Consider the following 24,633-nt stretch of genomic DNA (forward strand, 5'->3'; position numbering starts at 1 on the left):
CATGAAGCTTTGTCAACCATTTTAAGGTCTCTATACCAACAAGACACATTTCCTTCAAATCTTATCTTGTGCAAACAGATTATGTAAAATTGTCCAGACTCTCTCTCGGATGGTACAGAATGAAGTCCAAGTCTCCAGGCCATTGCAGTACAAGTTATAATTGACATCCACTTTTGACTCCGGGAACTTTAGACAATTTCCTTGTCAATTTTCTTAAATTAGTAATGAATTTCAAAGAACGGTTATAGATCTTAAAAGGTAGCTAGAAGTTAATAAAACAATAAGGTAACTAGGTCCTTAGTTATTTAATTGGATAATAGGTATGCACCATTCAGGTTCTCATTAAAGGATGATTTGTGTATTTGGGGCCTTCATAAATGAGATGAAGGCAACATCCTGGCAAACCAATCTAAAAATATTCAGAGAATATTCACAGTATTCTGATTACGAGCCACAGCATGCAATCTTTATAAAAAATTATAATAAGCAATTTATTCAAAAATCAGTGACTAAACACATATTTATTCACAGTCACAAAGCTTGACTTTATTTTCATACATGCTACTTTGGTAAAGTCTAAAAAGATCTTTTGTTCAATGAATGTGCAGTGAATTTTCTTGGAAAAGGGCTGTAGTTAGAATGATACTGTTTGAAGGTGTGGGAATAATCTAAAAGATTTCTCTAATATCAGAAAAAGAATTTAGTTGAATTGTCTTAACTTACTAAATGTTCAGATACCATCAGGATACCTACACCGTAAGCACTTTTATAAAGTTGTTCACATTTTTATAGTAAAGAGAAATATATGCAGCAAAACAATAAAGATATGCTTTTTCTTTAAAGATAATACTACTTAGTAGTCTATTTGGCAGCTTCCTCACCATCAGAATTGTTTCAGCTTTCAAAAGTTACTCTGTCTTATTTAAATGTATTTAACTTACATATGGTAAAATGAATTCAGACTTTTGATTATCCAGTTCTATGAGTTTTGGCAAACATAGACCCATGATCTTTCAATCAACCAATACTCCATTTATTTAGTCAGATCTTAATGTCTTTGATCATTACGTTGCAGTTTGCAGAATACAAACCCAGCATATATCTGATTTATACGTAAGAATTTACTTTGATTGTTTTACAAATGGCGCCATTTTTCTAATTTCAGTTTCCAATTGTTCATTGCCATTGTATAGAAATACAATTGATTTTATACTGACTTTGTATCCTGCTACTATGATAAACTCATTTACTAATTCTAGAAGTTTTTAAAATAAATTCTATGATATTTTATCCATAGACAATGATGCTATCTGCAAATATGGATAGATTTATATCTTCTGTTCCAATTGTATGCCTTTACTTATATGTCTTGCCTTATGGCATTGGCTGGGCTTTCCAGGATGTCATTGAATATAAATGGTAAGAGTGGACATCACTGCCTGCTTCTCAGTTTTAGAGGTGAAGCATTCATTCTTTCATAATGCATATGATGTTAGCTGTTGGGTCTTTGTCTATGCCCTTTATTAGATTAGAGATGTCCATAGTTTGTTGAGATTTTTAATTATGGCTGTATGTTGAATTTTGTCAAGTGCTATTTCTGCATCTACTGAGATCATGATGTGCTTTTCTTCTTTTGTCTGTTAACAAGGTAAATTACATTGATTGCTTTCCAAACATTGAACCAACTCTGCATCTCCTGGATGATCTTCTTTCTAATATATTACTGGATTCCATCTGTTAATATGTTGTTAAAGATCTTTTGTGATAGAAACATTGGTCTGTAGCTTTCTTTTCTTATAATATCTTGGTTTCGTTTTGGTGTTAGGGCAAAGCTGCCCTTATAGACTGAGGTAACAAGGATTATCTTCACTTAACATTTTCTGGAATAGAATGTATAAAACTCATGTTATTTTTTTTCCCTAAGTATTTGATACAATTTTCCAGTGAGACCATGTGGTCCTAACGTATTCTTTAATGGAAGATTTTTACTATGAGTCCTATTTCTTTAATAAACATAAAACTACTCAAGTTATCACTTTCTTCTTGATTGGCTTTTTTAAAAAAAAATTTATTTATTTATTTATTTAGAGAGAGAACACAAGTAGGCAGAGCAGCAGGCAGAGGAAGAGGGAGAAGCAGGCTCTCTGCTGAGCAGGGAGCCAGATGCGGGACTTGATCCCAGGACCCTGAGATCATGACCTGAGCCAAAGGCAGAGGCTTAACCAACTGAGCCACCCAGGATCCCTCTTGATTGGCTTTTGATCATTTGTGACTTTCAAGGAATTTGTTCATTTCACATAAATTGTTGGATTTATGTGCGTATAGTTTTTTGTAGTTATTTCCTTATTCCTATTATCTTTTTAACACCTGTAGAGTCTTTGGTATTAGCCCCATTTCACTCCAAATTAGGTAATGTGTATCTTTTCTCTTTTTTTTTCTTGGTCAATCCAGCTAGAATTTATCAATTTTAGTTACCTTTTCAAAGAACCAGCTTTTGGTTTTGATCATTTTCTCTATTACTTTCCCACCTTAAATTCCATTATTTATTGTCTTTATATGTATTATTTTCCCACTGCCTTATTTAGCTTTTATATGTTCTTCCTTTCCTACTTTCATTAGATGGATAGTTAAATTTACTGGCTTGAGAGCTTTCTTCTTTCCTAGTAAAAATTTTATATCAATTATTTTTTTCTAAGCACTGCTTTAGCTATGTTACACAGATTTTAGTAAGTTATGTTTTCATTTTCTTTCAGCTCAAAATACTCTGCTATTTCAAAGTATGTTTTATATAAATGTGTGACATTTAATTTCCAAATGACTGTGGATGTCGCAGATTTGTAGTTTAATTTCATTTTGCTCAGAGGATGTATTTTTTACCATTTCAATTGTTTTAACATTCTGAAGGTTTGTTCTGTAGTCCCAGTAGTACTGCTAAGCCATACTGGAGACTGGAAAATTCAGTAACGTTATCTTTATTTAATATTTCTATACTTTGTTCATCATTGATTTTTTTCATTAATTGTGAGCTTTTAATATGTGGTATTAAAATATTATTTATCTTAATTAGTGCTCATCTCACTCTGCTCAGGCTGCTATAATAAAGTACCATAGATTGGATGGATTAAGGAACAAAAATTTATGTTCTCACAGTTCTGGAGCCTGGAAGTACAAGATCAGGGTGTTAGCATGGTTGGATTCTCATAAGGGTCCTCTTCCTGACTTGTACATGGCTACCTTCTCACTGTGTCCTCACATGACAGAGGGACAGGGAGAGGGTGAGAGAGAGGGAGAGAGAAAGACATGGGTGGTGAGGATGGAGACGGAGAGGGTTGGTAGGGGAAGAGAGAGAGATCTCCTCTTCTTACAAGGCCATAGTCCTTCCTGTCATATTAGGACCTCACCCTTATGATCTTGTTTAATCTTAATTTCTTAAGACACTATCTCCAATATAGTCCCATTGGAGGTTAGAGCTTCTACATTTGAAGTTTGAAGGGGACAAAATTTGGTCCATAATAACAAGTTTTTAGTGTCCCCTTGAATTCTGCATCTGCGGGCATATGTCACTTGCCTCCTTATAGTCTTGCCACTGGGCCCATGCTCTAGTCTATCTTAGTGAATATTCCACATGCACTTAAAATGAGGAAGTTTTAAATCACTGCTATAATTTTAAATTATTTTTTTAATATCAATTATTTCAAGTAGGTAGATAATTTTTTCCCTTTCCATAGATTGCCTTTTCATTGTGTTGATTGTTTCTTTTGCTGTGCAGAAGCTTTTTAGTTTGATGTATAGTCTCACTTGTTGATTTTTCTTTTGTTGCTTGTGGTTTTGGTGTCACATCCAAAAAAAAAGGAAAAAAAAAGTTGCCAAGATTAATGTCATAGAGATTTTCCCTTATGCTTTCTCTACAAGTTTTATGGCTCCAGGGCTTATGTTTAAGTCTTTAATCCATTTAGGGTTAATTTTTGTTAGTAGAATAAAATAAGAGTCCAATTTCATTTTTCTCCATGTGGCTGTTAGTTTTTCCAACACCATTTATTGAAGAGACTATCCTTTCTTCATTAAGTATTCTTGACTCCCTATCAAATATTAGTTGATCTATATAGTGTTTTATTTCTGGGTTTTCTATTTTCCATTGGTCTATGTGTCATTTTTTATGCCAGTACCAAACTGTTTTAATTAGTGTAGCTTTGTAGTCTAACTTAAAATCAGGAAGTAGGATGCCTCTGGCTTTGTTCTTTCTCAGGATTGCTTTGGCTACCTGGGGTCTTTTGTGGTCATACAAATTTTAGGAGTTTTTTTCCACAGGCTTTGCAAATTCTTGCTGATTTTTTTGGTACACTTTTTCCATTATTTACTGAGAGATGTGTATTCAAGTCTCCTTGTATAATTGTAGATTTGCCTATTTCTTCTTTTATTTCTTCATACTGCTTTTAGATACATACATATTTAGGACTGTTCTGTCTTCCTAGTGAATTTACCCCTTTATCATTATGTAATATCCTTCTTTATCCCTATTAATTTTCCTTGTTCTGAATCACATCTTGTTTGATATTAATATAGTCATACCACCTCCATTTAATCCCTTTACTTTTTAAAAATTCTTTATTTACTGTTCTTTTTTTTAAAGTGTATGTTACATTAGTTTCAGGTGTACAACCTAGTGATTCCACAAATCTATATATTATCCTGTGCTCACCACAAGTGTAGCTACCATCTATTACCATACAACACTATTACAGTACCATTGACTATATTCTCTACACTGTACCTTGATATTATCCTCATGACTTATTCATTCCATAACTGGAAGCCTATACCTGCCACTCCCCTTCACTCATTTTACCAATTCCTCAATCTCGCCTCCCCTCTGGCACCCATCAGTTTGTTCTCTGTATTAATGGACCTATTGCTGCTTTCGGTTTATTTATTCATTTGGGATTTATTTATTTATTTATTTTATTCTACATACAATTAAGATCATATGGTGTTTGTCTGTGTCTGCCTGACTTATTCCACTTATCATAATACTGTCTAGGTCCATCCATGTGGTCTCAAATGGCAAGGTCTCATCTTTTTTTATGGCTGCATAATATTCCATTTTGTGTGTGGGTGTACACACACATATATATAACCCACATCTTTTTTATTTATATTCACTTAGGTGCTTCCATATCTTTTCTGTTGTAAATAATGTTGCATAAACATAGGGGTGCATATATCTTCTTGAATTAGTATTTGTGTTTTCTTTGGGTAAATACCCAGTTGTAGAATTATTGGGTCATATAGTATTTCTATTTTAAATTTTTTGAAGAATCCCCATACTTTTCCACAGTGGCTAAACCAATGTACATTCCCACCAACAGTACATGGGAGTTTCTTTTCCTCCACACCTTCACCAATATTTGTTATTTCTTGTCATTTTGATTTAGCCATTCTGACAGGCATAAATAATATCTCATTGTGGTTTTTGATGTTCATTTCCCTGAGTGATGTTGAGCATCATTTCATGTGTCTGTCGGCCATCTGTATGTCTTTTTAGGAAAAATGTCTATGCAGATCTGCCCATTTTTAATTGGATTTTTTTTTTAGTGTTAAGTTGTATAATTTCTTTATATATTTTGATGATTACATCTATCGGATATATTTTTAGAAATATTTTCTTCTATTCAGTAGGTTGTCTTTTAATTTTGTTGCTGGTTTCCTTAGCTGGGCAAAAGCTTTTTATTCTTGTGTAGCCCAAATGGTTTATTTTTGTTTTTGTTTCCTTGCCTGAGAAGACATATCTAGAGAAACACTGCAGTGGCCAATCTCAAAGACATTACTATCTATATTTATTTCAAAGAGTTTTATGGTTTCATGTCTCACATTTAGGTCTTTAATTCATTTTGAGTTAATTTTTGTATATGGTATAAGTGGTCCAGTTTCATTCTTTTGCATGGAGCTGTCCAGGTTTCCCAGCAACCATTTATTGAAGAAACTATCTTTTCCCCGGTGTATATTCTTCCTTCCTTTGACATAGATTAGTTAACTATATTTGAATCCCTTCACTTTTAATTAATCTATATCATTATTTTTTAATGAGCTTTTCTAGTCAAAATGTAGTTAGTTCTTATCTTTTATCCAATTTGACAACCTTTGACTTCTAAAAGGAATACATATACCGCTTATATTTAATGTAATTATTTTATCATTATAACTAAATTAGCAATTTTATTATTTTTCAGTTTGTGTCCTCTGCATTTATTATACTTTGTGCTCTTTAGCACCACCCTGCTATCATTTCTGCCTTCCCTATCGGTTTTCCTTTGTCTTCTAGTGGATTATTTCAATATTTTAATATTTTTATGCTCAATTTTAGTGTATCTATTTTCCTTTACTTATATCTGTTAAGTGTTCACTGTAGGGATAATAATATGCATACCTCAGTTTAACAGTCTACATAGAGTTTGTTAACGTTTCAAATAAAATGTAGAGGTCTTAAAGCTATGGACTTCTACACCTCCAACTTAATGATATACTTATCATATGTATTACATCTACAGACTTTGAACCCACCAAACAGATGTTCAAATATCTGCTTTCATGAGTCCTGTGTACATTAAAAGTCTTTAGAGGAGAAGATCATTCCATTATATTTACTCTGATGTTTATGACCTCAATAGTTCTTTCTTTATTCCTACTGAAAAAATTTTCCTCTGGCATTTTTTTTTCAGGTGGAAAACCTATCTTAGCATTTCTTTTAGAGTAGATCTTCCAGTGATGAATTCTATTAGTTTTTTTTCATCTAAGAATATCTTTATTTTACCTTAATTCCTGAAGGATATTTTCAATGGATGTAGAATTCAGAGTTACTTAGTTTTAGCATTTTAAAAATGCATCTCTATATTCTGGCTTCCATACTGATGGGAAAACTACAGTCTCTACAGAAAGTGTAGAGACTACAATCTCTCCTAAGCAGAGACTTCACTGGTTACAGATGAGAAAGAATTCATATGTTACAGAATTAGCTCAGGAAAGCCTCTATAATTGTTTGCTAGGGCTGACAAAACAAAGCACCACAGATTTGGTGACTTAAACAACATAAATTTATCTTCTCATGATTTTGGAAGCTAGAAGTCTCAGAAAAAATCACATTAGATAGCTTGAGGACATACCTTCACTTCTGATGTTAAAACAAAAGCCAAAATATAATATATATTCTTAGTATAAATACAAGTATTGCTAAAAAAAAAAGTCTCATAATAGTTTATTTAAATCTCTGTTCTATGAAATGGAGTGCTTGTAGCTCAGAGGAAAGACGAATTTACTCAAATTCCCAAATACTTGATACTTAAATAATTGCACATGTTCCATATTAAGTCATTTAGTCGACAGATATTTATTAAGTGTTTGCTCTGTGCTGGAGATCCACAAAGGAATAAGATACTAGTAACTGTTTCCTCAAGAAACTTAGTGTTTAGCTATGAAAATAAATCAATATGGTGTGTGTGTGTGCATGTGTGGGGGCGGGTGGGAGTGTGGAGGGAATTTTCTGTAAGAGAAGGCTTCCCAGAAAAGATACCTCCACTCAGTCTGCTCAGTCTGGAAGAATAAGTAGTAGGAGGACAGCCAAAAAAAAAAAAGAAAAAAAAAAGTCATGAAATGGGCAGAGGGAGCAAGGTTTACAGATACCCAAGAATAAGATGATACCATGTTGCTGAACTCCCAAGCAATTTGTTCTGGCCAGGGTCTGGGAATTCTTGGAGGACTGTGAAGGAGGAGGCTTGGCTAGCGTGCAAGAGCGGGATCATGGTGAGCCTAGAAATTTGAATTCAAAAGAATTCATAAGAAATTTGAATTCTCTCTTGGAGATGATAAGAGTTATTGATAGGTTTTAACAAGTAAAGATTGGTCATACTTGTATGTTAAAAAGTATAATCTGGTGGATAGGAGATAGTACTGGATAGTAGAGTTGAATAGATCGAAACCAGAATTTTTAAAAATCCAAGGGAAAAATACATACTTAAATGAAATCACAGTTGGATAAATAATAATAATAATAAATAAGAGGAGACAATTTGAAAAATGTAAGGACATGCCCTCACTACTATTTTTTAACTAAATTAATACAGGGGTAACAAAGGGGGAGAATGATTTAGGAATGAATCTTGGCTACTGAGTGAGACCAGATGTCAATAATTTAAAAAGGGAATATAGACAAGGGAACATATTTTGAAAGAAAACTGGACTTCACTTCTAAGTATGCCGATGTTGAGTTTCTCTGGAAAATATGTTTGCTCACTCAGCTCATAACCTGTTCTCCTTGCCTGCCTCTATTACAGGGGCTGAATCCAAATAATCAATTGTATTAATCTGCCTAACAACCAAGGTACCCGCATGACAATCATCTAGCCAATGGCATGGCCCAAAACATTGCCCTTTCTCATTTCTGCCCTCCTCCTGCCCTGGATGTGAGATGCATAGAACCTCAACAGTCATTTTAAGAATACAAGGTACCAAGCATGAAGCAAATACCAAGGAAATCCCTTAGTCCTTGACTTTAACAGCATCAGAGTTGAAGAATCTATGTCATAACTGTCCATCTCCTCTGTTTTCTTAAGTCACCTAAGAAAACTCTTTTCTTGCATCCAGATGCATTCGTAACTCTACCCTCCACTGAAGTAGATTCCTGATGGTGACATCTGGAAAAGGCTGAGTCGGCTCTGCTTACGTGTCTCAGATGCACCTGATCCTCAGCATCAGGACTGCATGAGACTGAAACCATTCTCTAATCAGCTGGAACTCTGTCCCAGGGCACTAACTGCCAAGAGCAGGAATCAACATGAGACCAAGCCATGTGGTTCCCAAATGCTAGTTGGTTTTGTTTTGTTTTGTTTTGTTTTGTTTTGTTTTGTTTTGTTTTGTTTTTTAAGAGCAAGAGAATGCGTGCATGTGGGGGGGGCAGAGGGAGAGAGAAAGGGAGAGAGAGCAGGCTCCATGACCCTGAGATCATGACCTAAGTCCAAATCAAGAGTCCAGTGCTTAACCAACTGAGTCACCCAGGTGCCCCAAAACCTAGTTCAGTTCTTAAACCTGAGGTTGGTTGTCTTCACAAAAAGTCCTGAGAACCTTTTTTAAAATGCAGGCCCCACCCTCAGTGATTCCCATCTAGTGGTCTGGAGTTAAGCTCAGAATCAATCACTTCTCTTTGTGATTCTGGTGATTGACTAGGGTTAGTCTATCATTATAGCCTCTGAACTTGACTAGAGAGAATCATTTGGAAATTTAATGTTACATAATATTACCATCTCTCACATTCTTACCATTTACAAGATGCAACTCCAAGCAAATGTCAATCCTATTCCATGACACTTCATTCTTTTTCTCTATTATTAATCCTCATGATGCTTTGTTTTCCTCCCAGAAGTTTAACTATGCCATCAACCCTCATCCTATTTGAAAAACAAAAAACAAAACTCCCTGCACCCTCACCTTCAAAGAACATACTGTGTGACCTTACCCGACCGAGTACTGGCTTTTTCCAAAAAGAAACTACTTTCTTTGCAATTCTCCTGAGGGATGACATCCTTTCCCAATGCCCCATAAAACACAAGGCCTAAAATTAAAGTCGCCACTCTTCTAAATCTCCAATGTTGATTCATGTATTCTTCTTGTGTAGAAATGTCTTGGCCCATGACCTCCAACTTACTGCCCTGGGTCATCCATGCATCCATATTCATGGAAGACTTCAGTTTGGGATTTCAAAACCTTCTCCAGCCCCAAACCTTGTGATGTTGTATAAATTTAATAACCATTGGAAGGCTACCCAATAACTTTGCTTTAAAATTCATGCCTGATCTTCAGTAAACTTTATGTCCACACCACCTCAAAAACAATATGGCTGTAACATTATCTGGAACTATTTTCTTAGACATTATAGACACCGATATTTTTCTATTTGAACATGACCTTTCATTGAATGTCTGACTTTTTGTGCTCTCCGTCCTGTAACTACTGCTTTTTCACTTCTAGAGTGATCTTATAGAGCTCTTTTAAATGCTTACTAAAAACCTGGCATTTGTCTTCTGAATATTTATTATGGTCCATCTACATTGGCCTTTGTCCCACTAGATGGATCATGGGTAATTAAGGAAATGGCCTTGGTTCTCTGGTCCAAAGATGGAGAGAAAGGTCGTCTGTGAAATGATAGCAGAGTCCTATTACAGGCGATGTCAAGTCCCCAGCACAACCCCAGCATGGTCCTGTGTACATTTGTAATGCAAAGTCTCAATGGCAGAGGCCAGGTTCTAATTTTCCTTACAGTGAGGAATGTCCAGCCAATAGCTGATTTCATTCCTTATTTTTTGGGGGGTGTGATTAGCTAGACTGAGCAATACATAGGACTTAGCTGGGAACCATTTTGTTTGGCAGACCTCAGTTTCTGCAGAAACTACAAAAATAAGATATATAAAGATGCTGCTGAGGGGATCACTGTTACGGACGAGCTGCCTCCTGACAAATCAAGCATAAGCTGGCCGTGCTCTGGACCCAGGAATACCGTGCAGGGTAAGAGGAGAGAGCATGAGGGGAGACTGAATGACAGAGCAGTCAGTAGTTGTGTCTGCTTTGCCTGTGGCAACAGTGTCTTCTATCCTGATCTATTGCTTGCCTTCCAATAAATCCCACAAATGTTACCTTCTGTTCGTGAAAAGGCATTGAGGTTTATACTTCAATTTTTTACTTCTAGGAATGGGTGGAGCTTACAGTCTGCTCCCTTAAAGTTCTCCATTTCAATTTATCTATATTTTGATTTATCATATAGTGATTTCTTACCTAAAATATACTGAGAACTGATAATATAAAGATGAAAGAAACCTTTTTGTGTTCCAGGGTGGAAGGATCTGTCAGCAGCTCCTATAAAACCCTACTATGGTCTAAGTGGCAAGAGACACATTCCTATAAAGCTCTTATCATACCAGCAGAAGTGCTTTTTAAAATCAAAGCAGAATATAGGCATCCTTTATCAAGATTCCTTGGTCTTTAGGTAGATCAACTCACCTCTTCTGTTTTTGAAATACAATTTACCACAACTACCATATCTTTGTGCCAAATTAGAACTTAGAAATCTCTCTACAAAAAGCTATCTTTATTATCTGTATCATACTTTGGTATAATAACATTTTCAAAGGAAAAAATCTATCAACTATCTATAATCATATATATGATTCTTGTGTGATCATTAGACTAAATTAATTTATCTTGACCAATTGATAATTCTAACATTAAACTTTTCTATTGAGAACAATATGCATGGTGAATTGAATAGTATTCAGTTAACATAATCAAAGGACGAATATGGATAATTTTTTGGATCTGATATATGTGGCTTATTGATCTAGTTGTTTCAGTCTAAATAGAAAATAGATTATAATCTCTCTCCATTTGTGTCTATTAGTGAAAGAGTCAAATCAAGTCCCCAAGGAGAAAATTTCAAGACTGGACAAGCCAGTTTTCACCTAATCTCCTAAGGGGCAAGGAGTTCTCTTGGTGAGATTTAACTAGCCACTGTAAACATTGCTATAAGGTTTCAAATCTGAGACTAAATTACCCCTTCGATTCTTTATAGCATCAGACTCAGTGGGAAAATAGCCTATTTTCACTTCTGGCATAAACCTAGACATTGTTATACAATGGAAAATAGCCCACTTTAAAACATCAACAAAGAAAGAAAGAAAGAAAGAAAGAAAGAAAGAAAGAAAAAGAAAGAAAGAAAGAAAGAAAGAAAGAAAGAAAGAAAGAAAGAAGGAAAGAAAGAAAGAAAGAAAGAAAGAAAGAAAGAAAGAAAGAAAGAAAAGAACGAATTACACAATGCTTTCATTTCATTCAAAGAATGAAAGTTATTACACAATGTTTAAAATGCCCTGAATTTATATACACAATAAGGATCAAAATGAGAAAAAGTTCTTACCATTTGCAGGCAAGCAGCCTGAACTGAAAGATATATCATCAATAGCTATGACTTCATCCTGTTCAGGAGTTGAAATTATTTGACCTTGAAAAACAACCTGCACAAGAAAAACAGAGCAAAAGCACAAAGCAAGGAATATCACTGTCTCACAGTCTTATAGCATAGAGCCTACAAATAAAAAACATGACACTTCCTAGAAACACTTTGGTGACCACGCCAATTCCAACTGGAAAGAGATTCATGCATACACTCTCAAGGACAAGAAAATATAGTCATCTCTGTATCTCAAGTGTCTACCATAGATTATGTAACGTGTTTATGAAATGAAATAATACTCATCTGGGTTTTACCATCTACTCATCTCTGTTTGCTTCGGATGTGTTCATACTACTTAGTATTTACCAGCTCTGGGACCCAGCTCCATTTTGATCTCTAGTTCTTGGCATTTTGCAACTATGCCCCATTTCCATCTCTGGTTCTCTAAATTTTGCCCACAGACTTGCCTTGGATGTCCTTGTGCTTATCTTTCTGTGCATTTTCTGCCATTATGTAAACAAACCTTGGGGCAGTGACTAAAAATGGTTGTGCAGTGACTTACTGTTAAAATGAGTGAATGTGAGGGGTATCTGGGTGGCTCAGTCGGTTGAGCGTCCAACTCTTGATTTTCCCTCAGGTCGTGATCTCTGGGTGCTGGGATTGAGTCCCGCATTGGGCTCCATGCTCAGTGAGGATTCTGCTTGAGGATTCCTCTCTCTCCTTCTCCCTCTGCCCCTTCCCCCACTCACGCTATCTCTCTCGCTCTCACTCTCTCTCAAATAAATAAATAAATCTTTAAAAAAAAAATGAGTGGATGTGATATTGTGATGTGAATCCAGCCCAAGTCTGCAACAAGAGGAAATACTCTGGTGTAATAAAGCTGAGAAACTTAGGAAGAAACTACTCTCCAATTTCCTAGTTACTTAAATCAACAGAAAATTGGTGTGTTGGTGGAGAGTATTATCCCAACCTCACTAAATACCAGTGATGTTTGAGGCTTAATTCATAGATGCATTAAACTGTGTGCATTGTTCAGCCTTGCTTATAATATAAACATTTTATTATTTCAGAATGTCAGCACTGCTTTTTAGCTTGACAACTGATCTGCATACAGTAGACCCTAGCAAATCATTTTGCCATGCCACACTCTCTTTACAACATAACGTACTGATGTATTTCCTTTCAAACCAGATGTTATCTACTAGACTATTAAAAATGTGATGTGAAACATCCACAACTTATCGAATAATATGTCAACACGTAGCCCTAAGAGAGTCATCTTTTCTTCACATAAAACAAAATAACCAGGTGACTACTTGTAAAGCGGGACTGTGCTGGAAAAGGCTTATCAAAGATTGTTGTGTAAACAAAATAATCCAATTGGCATCCGAAGAGATGAGCTCTGATTATATATTTGAAATAGAAAGTTTGAGGAAAAACAGAAGTAAGATGGGAAAAGTACTTGGCAAACAGTAGTAACCAACTCCAAATGTTTTTACCACCGATTGTGTGATCTCTGGTAGAGACTAGATCTTTCTGGGAATACACATATGAAAGTAGATTAATAGTGACTAACCTCAAGTAAACCACATCTAGAAGACAATAGTTACAAAGAATTTAGTCTCAAGGTTTATTTGTAGCACCCAGCAGATCAACTTCTGCAAAATTCTTTTACAGTGTAGTAGTATCAGAATCATGAATAAAATGCGAGAGCTTTACATGCATACTAATTGATTATTTTCTCAGTATTTTACTTCACTCCTTCTCCCAGGACTTTCTATAAGCCTAACTACTTGGTTTACAGTTTTAGTCACTCTTTACAGTTTCTAAACATTTAGGTTGTAGACTCCATTTGGTCAGAAAATTAATGGATATCTTTTCCTAGTTAACAGTTTAATATTACTTCCAATACTAATATAGTTTTGGTTATTAGATTTGGGCTACTCTTTTTTTTAATTCTCTCTCTCTCCTTTTTTTTTTTTTTTTAAGTAGGCTCCATGCCCAGTGTAGAGCCCTACATGGGGCCTGAACTCAGGACCCCAAGATCAAGACCTGAACTGAGATCAAGAGTCGGATGCTTAACTGACTGAGACACCCAGGTGCCCCAATTTGGGCTAATCTTAGTCATGAAATAATCTTATGTTTGTATAGGTTTAAGATTTAATGAATGACTCTAGCTGTATAACAGTTATACTGCAAACATCCTGCATCCCTTGTGTGACCTAATTTACAAACATTTAAAATTGTGTTGCAATTTTGCTTTGCTGTTCACTTAGAAGTCGTTTCCGAGAGAAAGAAAAGACTTACATAGGGATGATTTTATCTGAGGGCAGTAGAGCACAGTGATTAAAGCATGTGTTTGGAAACAGACTACTTGGGTTCAGATCACAGCTACACCACTTAATAGCAACAGGACATTAGAGAAGGTACTTAACATCTCTGTATACCCAGTTTTCTTCCTTGTAAACAGGTACTGATAAAAATAATAAGTTATTGGGGTGCCTGGGTGGCTCAGTTGGTTAAGCGTCTGCCTTCAGCTCAGGTCATGATCCTGGGATCCTGGGATTGAGCCCCAAATCTGTCCTCCTTTGGGCTCCCTGCTCAGCGGGGAGTCTCCTTCTCTCTCTCCCTCCACCCCTCCCCCCAGTTTGTGCTCTCTCACAAGTGAGCTGTCTCTCTCTCAAATAAATAAATAAAATCTTTAAAATAATAATAATAAGTGATTACTTATAAGATTTATGCAAGGATACATGAGTTATTTCACATATATCAGCACTTGGTATATAGTTAGTATTAAGTCTTACCTCTTACCGTAACACAGAGTTATTATAAAGTATTTAAGCTATTGTGTGAATAGGGTTTATAGATAAAAAAAAATCTATTCTCTATAGATTAAGATTTTATCCTTCTTGAAAGCCTTTTCACCTGGTTTTGTCAAGCTAAGAACACACCAGTGGTAGCCATATTTAAAGAGAGAAACAGAAATAAGTGTGAACTAATCACCAGTCTCTTCCTTTTTTCTCCACACTCTCTTCTCAAATTCATTGATCTTCAGGGTTTCAACTGTAACCCAGACTGATGAAACACAAATTTACATCACAAATGTCAATTGCCTTTCTGAGCTTTCTGCCCATATCTCCACAGCCTGCTGGACACTTTCACCAGATGACACAAATTCACTTCTAAGTCATAATATTTTTTCCCCTCACACTGGACCTGTCCCATGACTCCTATTCTCTGACAATGGTACCAGAAGATTGCCACTTTTCAATGCTCAAAACTCCAAAGCGGCTTGCAAAATCACATTATCTTCCAGCCCCTCACTGGATCCATCAAGACCTGTGAAGCCCTCTCTTCTTTCCATTCCTACTTCCGCTCCTGTATCTTCACTCCTGATCTAATGAAAAGGTTTTTAAGTGGTCTTCTCACCTTCGATTCTCTCCATGGGAGTTTGCAATATGTATACTTGCTTGATTCAATTAAATTATATGTTAACTCGGTCTAACTGAATGAAAGTTAGTGTGAAAATCGGCTGCCATTTGAGGTTTAGTAAGAGGAAATGTTTTTCTTAGGGAGAACACTATTTCTCTAAATGAAGGGAAATTCACCAATGGATCTGTGTAGCTATAAAACTTAAGACCCATCAAACATAGCTCAATACTTGAGTTAAATATATTTAAACAGAAAGACTTTCCAGAGATTTTGGTTGGAATCCTGAAAAGGATAGGTTGAACTAGCTCAAGAAAGTGGAATCTCAAGATACTTTTTTTTTAAAAGCCAGGTCTAGGGTCAGAAGCCATGTTTGCATATGGTAGTTGTACTTCTAAGAAAAGTGAGGTCTAGCATTCTTTGTTTTCCCCTAAACTTTGACAAATAAGTTTTTCCAAACATCCACCTCATTTTAACTGTATTAGGGGAAATAAAGCAAAGAGTACCAAACTAGCAAATAAAATAACACAGATAAGGAAGTTAGAAGTTTGGCACCATCACAGAAGTCAGGTATGGGCTGCACTGATGCAACAGTAAATAACAGATAAATTGCTTTCACCCCAAACATTTTAAGAGAAGACGGCCTCTGAGGGGGGCAAGAGGTCAGTGCTCAAGAGCTTAAAATCTTCAGCAAACCTTCGACAGTAGCCGAATGGACATAAACTCACTTGGACAACACCTGTAACTGCATGAACAGAAACTTGTAGTTGTATTTATCGTATTAAAGTTTTCTTAATCAGTAGTGTACATTTCATATGTCTCAAGCAAACATGTGAAATACAAAAACATGACAGTAATTTTTTGCCATCGTGTGTTCACATAGTGAATATTCTTGACTTACAAGGGAAAATGACTTTGATTATGATTTAGAAAAGTTTGAGAGTAGACTTTTTTAAGTAAATGAGTTGTATTTATTTTACTTTTATGAATAACTTATCTTTTGTCTGTTAATAAAATCTATTGTTTCTGAATACGAGGCTGCTAAGAACTCTTTGGCATGTCAAAATGGAATATCAACGAAATGACAAGTAGATAATAGCATATTAAAAATGTTTCAGTATCTTTTTAAAATTCAGGCACTGACTTCTCATTTACTTTGAGAATCCAAACATTTGAGTGAAAACCACAGTGATATACTTAGTAATACAGTATTCATTCCTTTCCTATCCATAAAACCAATACATAAGCGCCCTCAAGAACAAAGAAAAGGAGAGTGAGGGAAGGTTTTACTTGCATCTAAGACTAAATTTCTGCTGTATGTGTAGCCTGGTTTAGTCTCTGCTTCTGCAAATATTTTAAGACAATAGCAAAATTAATTCCTTAAGTCTACAATTTTGAGAAATGCAATTGCAGGTAATCAGCAGCATAATGTGTAATAATGTTGTTTTATCCAACACAGCAGGCAAAAGAATGTTTAATGAGTCACCTGCAATATATTTGGCCAAATCTAGAAGTTGGATTTTTTTCCGTCTATATTTTACAAATCTTTATAATGCTTTAACATGATAAAAAAAAAGTTATCATGGCTGAGTGAGTAAATGAGATGTGAAATCAAACTACACAGGGGTCTAATCTGGATGGAATTTAATAGTTTATTCCACTGTCTGAAGTTCGTAATCCTCATGAGAACAGTGGGGTGAATTATAGTTCTGATCCAGAAGACTGCCATGCAGGGCCAATAAAATAATATATACAAAGGACTAACTGTAGTGCATTACATATAGTAAGTGCTCAGTAAATCCTAGATGTTACTACTCCTTAAACACCTTCAGAAACTTTCTTAAATGCTTTGTTGACTAGATGCACACACACCATTCTTTGTCATGTTGCAGTATACCCTCAGGAATGAATGGGCTTCAGTTTTATCAAGGCATGGACTTCATACTTTACAGATAAAGGTGATAAAACCCCCACAAGACAACAACCAGATCCAGAGGCTTTCTCAACAACCCGTGCTAAGCCGCGTGCAGCTGAAACCCCAATCTCTTATTTGGATATTTCTAAAGGAAGCATGAATGGCTTTAAAAGTGTCCGAAGGCAGCACGGAGGGGAAACTGCAGAAAACAGAGTAATTCTCGGAGGCTTGTGAACTGATGAGGCAGCAGGTATGTCCGGAGACGCTGATTACAAAATGCCCTCAAATAAGCCTCTTGCTAAAGGTTTTCAGGATGAAGCTACGAGAGGCTGGTGGGCAGTAGGACAAGCACAGAGCATCTCTGTGGCCCAGCTAAACAAAAGCATGTGAACATCTGCTCTCTTGCGCACAGGGCAGAATGAAAGCATACCGGCGCTCTTAGACATTGGTGTAGCCAAAGGATCCCAAGAGAGTCATAGGGTTTCCTACGTTTTACAAAGCCTCTAGGGTAGAGGCGCTGTTTTCAGATCAGCAGTAAAGTGTTCTGGCAAACAAGTTAATACACTGCACATGCATCTGCTTTCGCTGACGCCGCTGCTGCATTTTAAAGCACTCAAGTGAATAACCTCGCTGCCTCAGCTACAGCTCGACGGCCCTGGAGGTGATATATTTGGGAGTTTTAAGTTTTATATTTAGCTGTACACCTATTTAATCATCAGCCCCTGCAATGTGCCATTTGGGAATGGATGCCTGGGAAACACAAGGACGTTATTTCAAAAGGTTTAACACACAAGACTCAGCAGGTTCCAGCTCCCCAATGTCCAAATCTCCCATCGGCCACTCACCAGTAAAGACCTTGACCTTAAGGAGACAGAGATGAGAAGGCACAAAGCTTGGCAAAGAGAGGTTAGGATTCTTTCACCATCTACTCTGTTTCAAAGTCGGAAAAGATGTGTAACTGCTCAGAAAGTTTACACACAGACAAAATCCCATTTCGGTCATTAGAGTTTATGTGAGCATACAGACAGAAGGGACTTCAGCAAGTCCGTCCTTCAGCATCCAGTCCCTGTGACTCAATCCCCTCAAGAGCCCTGTTGGCTCTGGTCTTGTGGCTCTTTTGTTTTGTTTTGCTTTGTTATTGAGAGAAGACAGAGAGACATAGGGGAGAAAGAAGAGAAATGTTAAGAAATAAACTAGGGACGCCCAGGTGGCTCAGTGGGTTGAACACCTGCCTTCAGCTCAGATCATGATCTCAGGGTCCTCAGATCGAGCCCTGAGTCGGGCACCCTGCTCAGTGGGGAGCTTGCTTCTTCCTCTCCCTTTGCCCCTCCCCCCTCCACTCATGCTCTCTCTCTTTCTCTCTTTCAAATAAAAAATAAATAAAATCTTTAAAAAAAAAAAAAAAGAAAGAAACTAGAAACTTCTCTAGTGGTTAATGACACCTGAATAGCCACAACAAATTAGATGCACTATTGGTGCTCAAGGTTCTCGGTCTGCACACACACACACCCCAAATCCAGAAACACATAGTCTCCTTTCCACATGCCCATCGTTAATCTTCCCCTTACAAACCATCTATCAGATAAGGGGTTAGTATCCAAAATATATAAGAAACTAGTACAACTCAATAGCGAAAAAAAAAAAAAATACAACACAAACAAAATAGAGAACATCATTCCAAAGACAGACATCATTCCAAAGAAGACATACAAATAGCCAACAGGTACATGAAAAGATACTCAACATCACTGATCATCAGGGAAATGCAAATCGAAACCACGATGAGATATATACTTCACACACACCTCTTAGAATGGCTATTATCAAAAAGACAAGAGCTAATGTGTTTGGAAGGATGTGGAGAAAAGGGAACCCTTATTCACTGTTGGTGGGAATGTAAACCAGTGCAACCATTATGAAAAACAGTACGGCAGTTCTTCAAAAAACTCAAATTAGAACTACCATATGATCCAGCAACCCCACTTCTGGGCATATAATCAATAGAAATGAAATCATTACCTCAAAGGGATTTGCACCCTCATATTTATTGAAACATTATTTACAATAGCCAAGACATAAAGAACCCAAGTGTCCATCAACAGATGAATGGATAAAGAAAAGAAAATGTGGTGTATACACACAAAGGTATTATTCAGCCAAGAAAGGAAAGAATTCCTATCACTATGACAGCATGGCTGGAACTTTGAGGGTACTATGCTAAGTGAAAAATGTCACAGAAAGACAAATACTCTATGATTCACTTATATGTGGAATCTATAAAAGCCACGTTCATAGAAAGAGACTAATTTTTTAGTTGCCAGGGTCTGCATGGTGGGGGAAATGGGAAAATGTTGGTCAAAGGGTACAAACATCCAGCTATAAAATGAGTAATAAATTCTGGGTATCTATAAGCAGCATGGGGAATATAGCTAATAATACTGTACTATATACTTGCAAGTTGCTAAGAAAGTAAATCTTAAATGTTTTTACTGCATGATAAAAATTGTAATTAAGTGATGTGAAGGATATGTCAACTAACTTTATTGTGGTAATCATTCCACAATGTACACGCATCAAATCATCACATTACAAACCTTAAACTTACACGTGTATCAGTTATATCTCAACAAATCTGGGAGAGAATTCTTTTCTTTATGCGTACTAGGAACATTCCCTGAATCCCATGTGGTGCATCCTGAGTGCCCCAAGTGAGTCTTTGTTAAATAAATGAATCAATCACTCACAGGAAGACTTAAATGCCCGATGGCTTAAGATACCCTGCCGCCCATCCCCCTCCACACACACACCAATATACTTGACTTCAGTAGAGTGCAAAGCTTCAAATGCCAGAATTATGTTTCCAACCATACAGTTCCTCTGAAGTCCTATCATCTAGGTGTCATTTAACCATCTACGAAGTGATTTTCTCTGATCCTCTTTGGATCCCCATTTAGCTTACAAAAGCCAGAAATTTCAAACTACAGTGAATTTATGACAGAGCAATTAAGAAAATGTGCCATTCTTACAGCTTACAATTCAATTTTATAATAGAAATTCTGTTCATTCTCCCATCCTTCCTCTTACCACTCAAAATAACTGAAGTTAGAAGTCAATCCAATTCAATCCCTATAGCTAAGTAAGTGCTAAATCCATCACATAGCAGATGATTTTCTACTCTGTATCGAAATTATAAAATTGATTATTATACTAGTCAAATAATAGATGATAAAGGAAACCTGCTTTAGTGGAGTTGGCTACATCGGCCAGCAAGCCAGGTTTAAAAGGCAAATTCATTCAGAATAAAATGCTTTAAGATCCTGTTTTTAATGGCAAATTTTTCTTGGCTCTCCCAAATGTAAAAATATGCAATGCTTTACCAAGAACTCCTGTAATAATCATTAGATTATAATTTCCACCATACATAAGTTTTATTAGGCTGCATAAATAAGTTTGTCTTTTATAGGCTTGCACCGGCTTTCATTCTCAAAATTATTTTGGAAAATAAAGGCTGTATTGAATAATTTGAGTTTAGCCATGAAATGAATATGACAATTATTCTACTTCAACAGCATTTGGAATTAGTATTTAAATCAAATAGTCTATTTCCTCATTACCCAGTACACCCCTGTTCTCTCAAAAGCATGAGAAAATTCTGGAAGATAAGTAGTTCTTAAGAATAAGAAATGAAAAGAAAGAGGAGGTTGGAATAGTAAGAGAAATAGAAAATGAAGGGGATTTAAGAAATTAAGAAGATAATTAGAAAGTTATATTTGACTGATACATAAATATACGTTAATATATATATCAACTTTAGTTTTTATACACAAATTTAAAACCTTCTTTTAAAAGTGTCTTTTAGAGTGACTGGCCATTCCAATTTCCTGAGACTTGTTTCAGTGCTTGAAAGTCCTGGCAAATCCCTCAGTCCTTGGCTGACTGGGACAGTGGTCAACCTACTTTTAATTCATCTGTTGTTAATTATGTAGGAAAGGTGTCAGGGTTCGAAGCCGACAACCAAGAAAGAATTCTTGAGACGTCTTTGGTGCAAAAAGGCCGTTTTATTAAAGCACAGGATAGGACCCATGGGCAGAAAGAGCTGCACTGGGGTCATGACGAGTGGCCCATTATATCTTTCAAGCTGGGAGGGGGTTAGGGATAGCGTCAGTCTCTAAGGAATTTTGGAAGCAAGGTTTCCAGGACCTTGAGGGGGCTAGTTATTTTTGGGAAAAGGTCATTTACTACTGTCTAATAAAACCTGAGTCATGAGACCCTTCAGATGTATGTTGGTGGGTCATATGCTTGGGGGATGATTGCCAATATGTACCTTGGGGAATTTTTATATGTTAAAGTAGACTTACAGGGTCCCGGGGGTCAGGCTAAGACTGCCTTTTGCCCTTAGCAAAGTATTAACATCGAGGCAGCTGAGTCCCTAGAGGAATGCCACTGTGCCTATTTCAAGGACTTGTCAATGGGCTGTAGGTAGTAAGGAAATTTAATAATTTTTCTTCTGCTTTGTTTCCCACATCAGTTAAAGACCTATATTTTATCATTTTTCCTTCAATGATATGTTTAGAAAATATAACACACATACCTGAAATTTCTGGTTGCTCTGGACGTTCATGACGTTTCTCTCCCACTGATTTCGGAGCCCAGCTGTGTTTTGCCATAAATGCTGAATGGGACCACCACATGAAGTTTGAAGGCCAGCCATTAATTTTCCACTCATTTGGCTGGAGAAGTAATAAAATGTAACCTGTGAAAAATAAGTAATGTCCAAACAATTATAAAACAGAATTTCCCAAATGTGAAAAGTATTTAGAATGCTGTGTGCTAATAGCTAAATTGTGGAAGGAGCCGAGATGTCCTTCGACAGATGACTGGATTAAGATGTGGTCCATATATACAATGGAATATTACTCAGCCATCAGAGAGAACGATTACACAACATTTGCAGCAACATGGACAGGACTGGAGGAGATTATGCTAAGTGAAATAAGTCAAGCAGAGAAAGACAATTATCATATGGTTTCACTCATTTATGGAACATAAGAAATAGGAAGATCGGTAGGAGAAGGAAGGGAAGAATGAAGGGGGGGTAAACAGAAGGGGGAATGAACCATGAGAGACTATGGACTCTGGGAAACAAACCGAGGGCTTCAAACAAACTGGGGGATTGGGATAGGCTGGTGATGGGTATTAAGGAGGGCACGTATTGCATGGTGCACTGGGTGTTATACACAAATAATGAATCATGGAACATTACATCAAAAACTAAGGATATACTGTATGGTGACTAACATAACATAATAAAAAATTATTATAAAAAAAAAAAGAATGCTGTGTGTTTTCAAATACCTGACAGGTATGTTGGTTATTCGTTGGAAGAAAAACTCTGCTTCTTAAATCTGAGGAAGTAGAATCCACTTTGGAGGCCAGTGAGAGAAAGTGGGCTGTTGGCAACAATAGTCCACGTGTTACAATCAGAGCAATCCTTGGTAAACTTAATTAGTACATCAGGCAATAATAATTCAGGCCCATATCCACACTAGGTCAATATATTTCTGTTTCAAGAATGAAACATTTAACCACATCATTCACTTTTGCAAATGGTCTGACTGATGGTTTTACATCATTACATTCCCCAGTGAAATAGCGCATTGTGATTATACTCCCTATAACACAATTATGGGCTGCAGTCTACGACCTAATTTATCTCCTGTAACCTAGAAAGTTATAGCCCTGCAAAGATGGTATTCAGGGAAAATACTGTACTGGGATCGCCCACCAAATAAATGAAAAATTCAAAGGAGATCATTGTTTGCCGTGATTTACTTTTGAAAGAATTGGATCGAAGAGTCCCAACTTTCCGTGGGACCATGGAAAACAACAACGCAGAGCCCTGATCCTCCCGGACATGTTGCAGTGAAGACTCTGCCAGGGAACTGTTACTGTTTAGAAGGCTAGAACATACATGTGGCACATTTCCTGGGCTTCCATAAATTTCCTACAATGCTTGACATGGTTATGGCGTATAACTGGGGAACCACTATGTTCTACTACTCTATTCGCTGTTTTGCTATTTGTCAAAAGGAATAAAAAAATGATGTTATTGATGATTATGATAACCTATCAACCAAGTTATTCCATGGTCGTTTAAAGCTCGGTTGGAAATCAAATTTAATTGTCACATCATTGAGAGAATAGTAAAATTATGAAACCTAAGAAGACTCTTCTTCCCATACATATTCCAAAACTGTACCTTAATTAAATAGAAAATAATGACATTAATGATTGTTATAAATATGGTCAGAGGCATAATTGAAATCCCTACAATAAAAGAAGACCGTTCTGAGAATGTACTCCCTGGAATAATTATATAAACATAATTTAGATGAAGAGCTGGTATCACGGTAATACAGTGGACAATCGTTAGTTTGCTCTTGCTTCATGCTCAGAAGGTAACGCAAATGCTAAGCAAATGAATTTTGCTTAGCATATTATATATTATTATTTACATATTATATATTATTATTTAAATAAGTGTTATTGCAACAATATTAGTAGCAATAGAAATGAATAGTATTCAACTGGGTGGCTCAGTCAGTTAAGCATCAGACTTTGGATTTCAAGTCAGGTTCTGATCTCAGGGTTGTGAGATCAAGTCACGCATGAGACCTTAAGCTCGGTGTGGAATCTGTTTGAGGTTCTCTCCCTCCCTCTCCTTCTGCCCCTTCCCCCGCTCATACTCTAAATAAATAAATAAATAAATAAATTTTAAAAAGGTAAAGTTTCATTTATTTCTAAAAAGATCTTTTTTATTTATTTGACAGAGAGAGATACACATATATATAGAGAGAGCATAAGCAGGGGGAGTTGCAGGCAGAGGGAGAGGGAGAAGCAGGCTCCCCACTGAGCAGAGAGCCCGATGCAGGCTTGATCCCAGAACCCTGGGATGATGACCTGAGCCGAAGGAGACGCTTAACTGACTGAGCCACCCAGGCGCCCAAAGGTAAAGTTTTAAATTCAGAAACAGCTTGCGATCTTTTGACATTTGTCTAGGAATAAATTTTATGGGTGAAAAAAAGTAGTGTTCAAAATGCACCCAATACTGACATCTGATATTTACCTTTAATTACCAACTTAGTGGCAATAGGAAGCATTTTTTTAAATGCACACTCAATTTTACCTTGCTCCCGATAGTGTGAATATAGACTTTCTTTAATTCACTGATGAAGATATTCCTTAGAGAAAAATACTGTCTTATGGAAAACTCCCTTTTGTTTTCCAAAACACTTAGGTCATC

At 36.4% G+C, this 24,633-nt stretch overlaps 1 protein-coding gene across 1 annotated transcript in view; it reads right to left on the reverse strand.

Moving 5' to 3' along the window:
• Positions 1–21,997, reverse strand: part of LOC148107396 (MAM and LDL-receptor class A domain-containing protein 1-like) — a 35,884-nt gene extending 13,887 nt beyond the window's left edge. Inside the window, exon 1 of the mRNA XM_087857643.1 lies at positions 21,922–21,997. Coding sequence (XP_087713769.1) covers positions 21,922–21,997 — 76 coding nt within the window. The remainder of the gene's footprint in view (positions 1–21,921) is intronic.
• Between the last annotated feature and the right edge of the window lie 2,636 nt (positions 21,998–24,633).

This window comes from Ursus americanus, chromosome 31 (genome assembly GCF_024610735.1).
Source record: "Ursus americanus isolate L20-20 chromosome 31, mUrsAme1.1.p, whole genome shotgun sequence".
In the NCBI taxonomy this organism is placed as follows: domain Eukaryota; kingdom Metazoa; phylum Chordata; class Mammalia; order Carnivora; family Ursidae; genus Ursus; species Ursus americanus.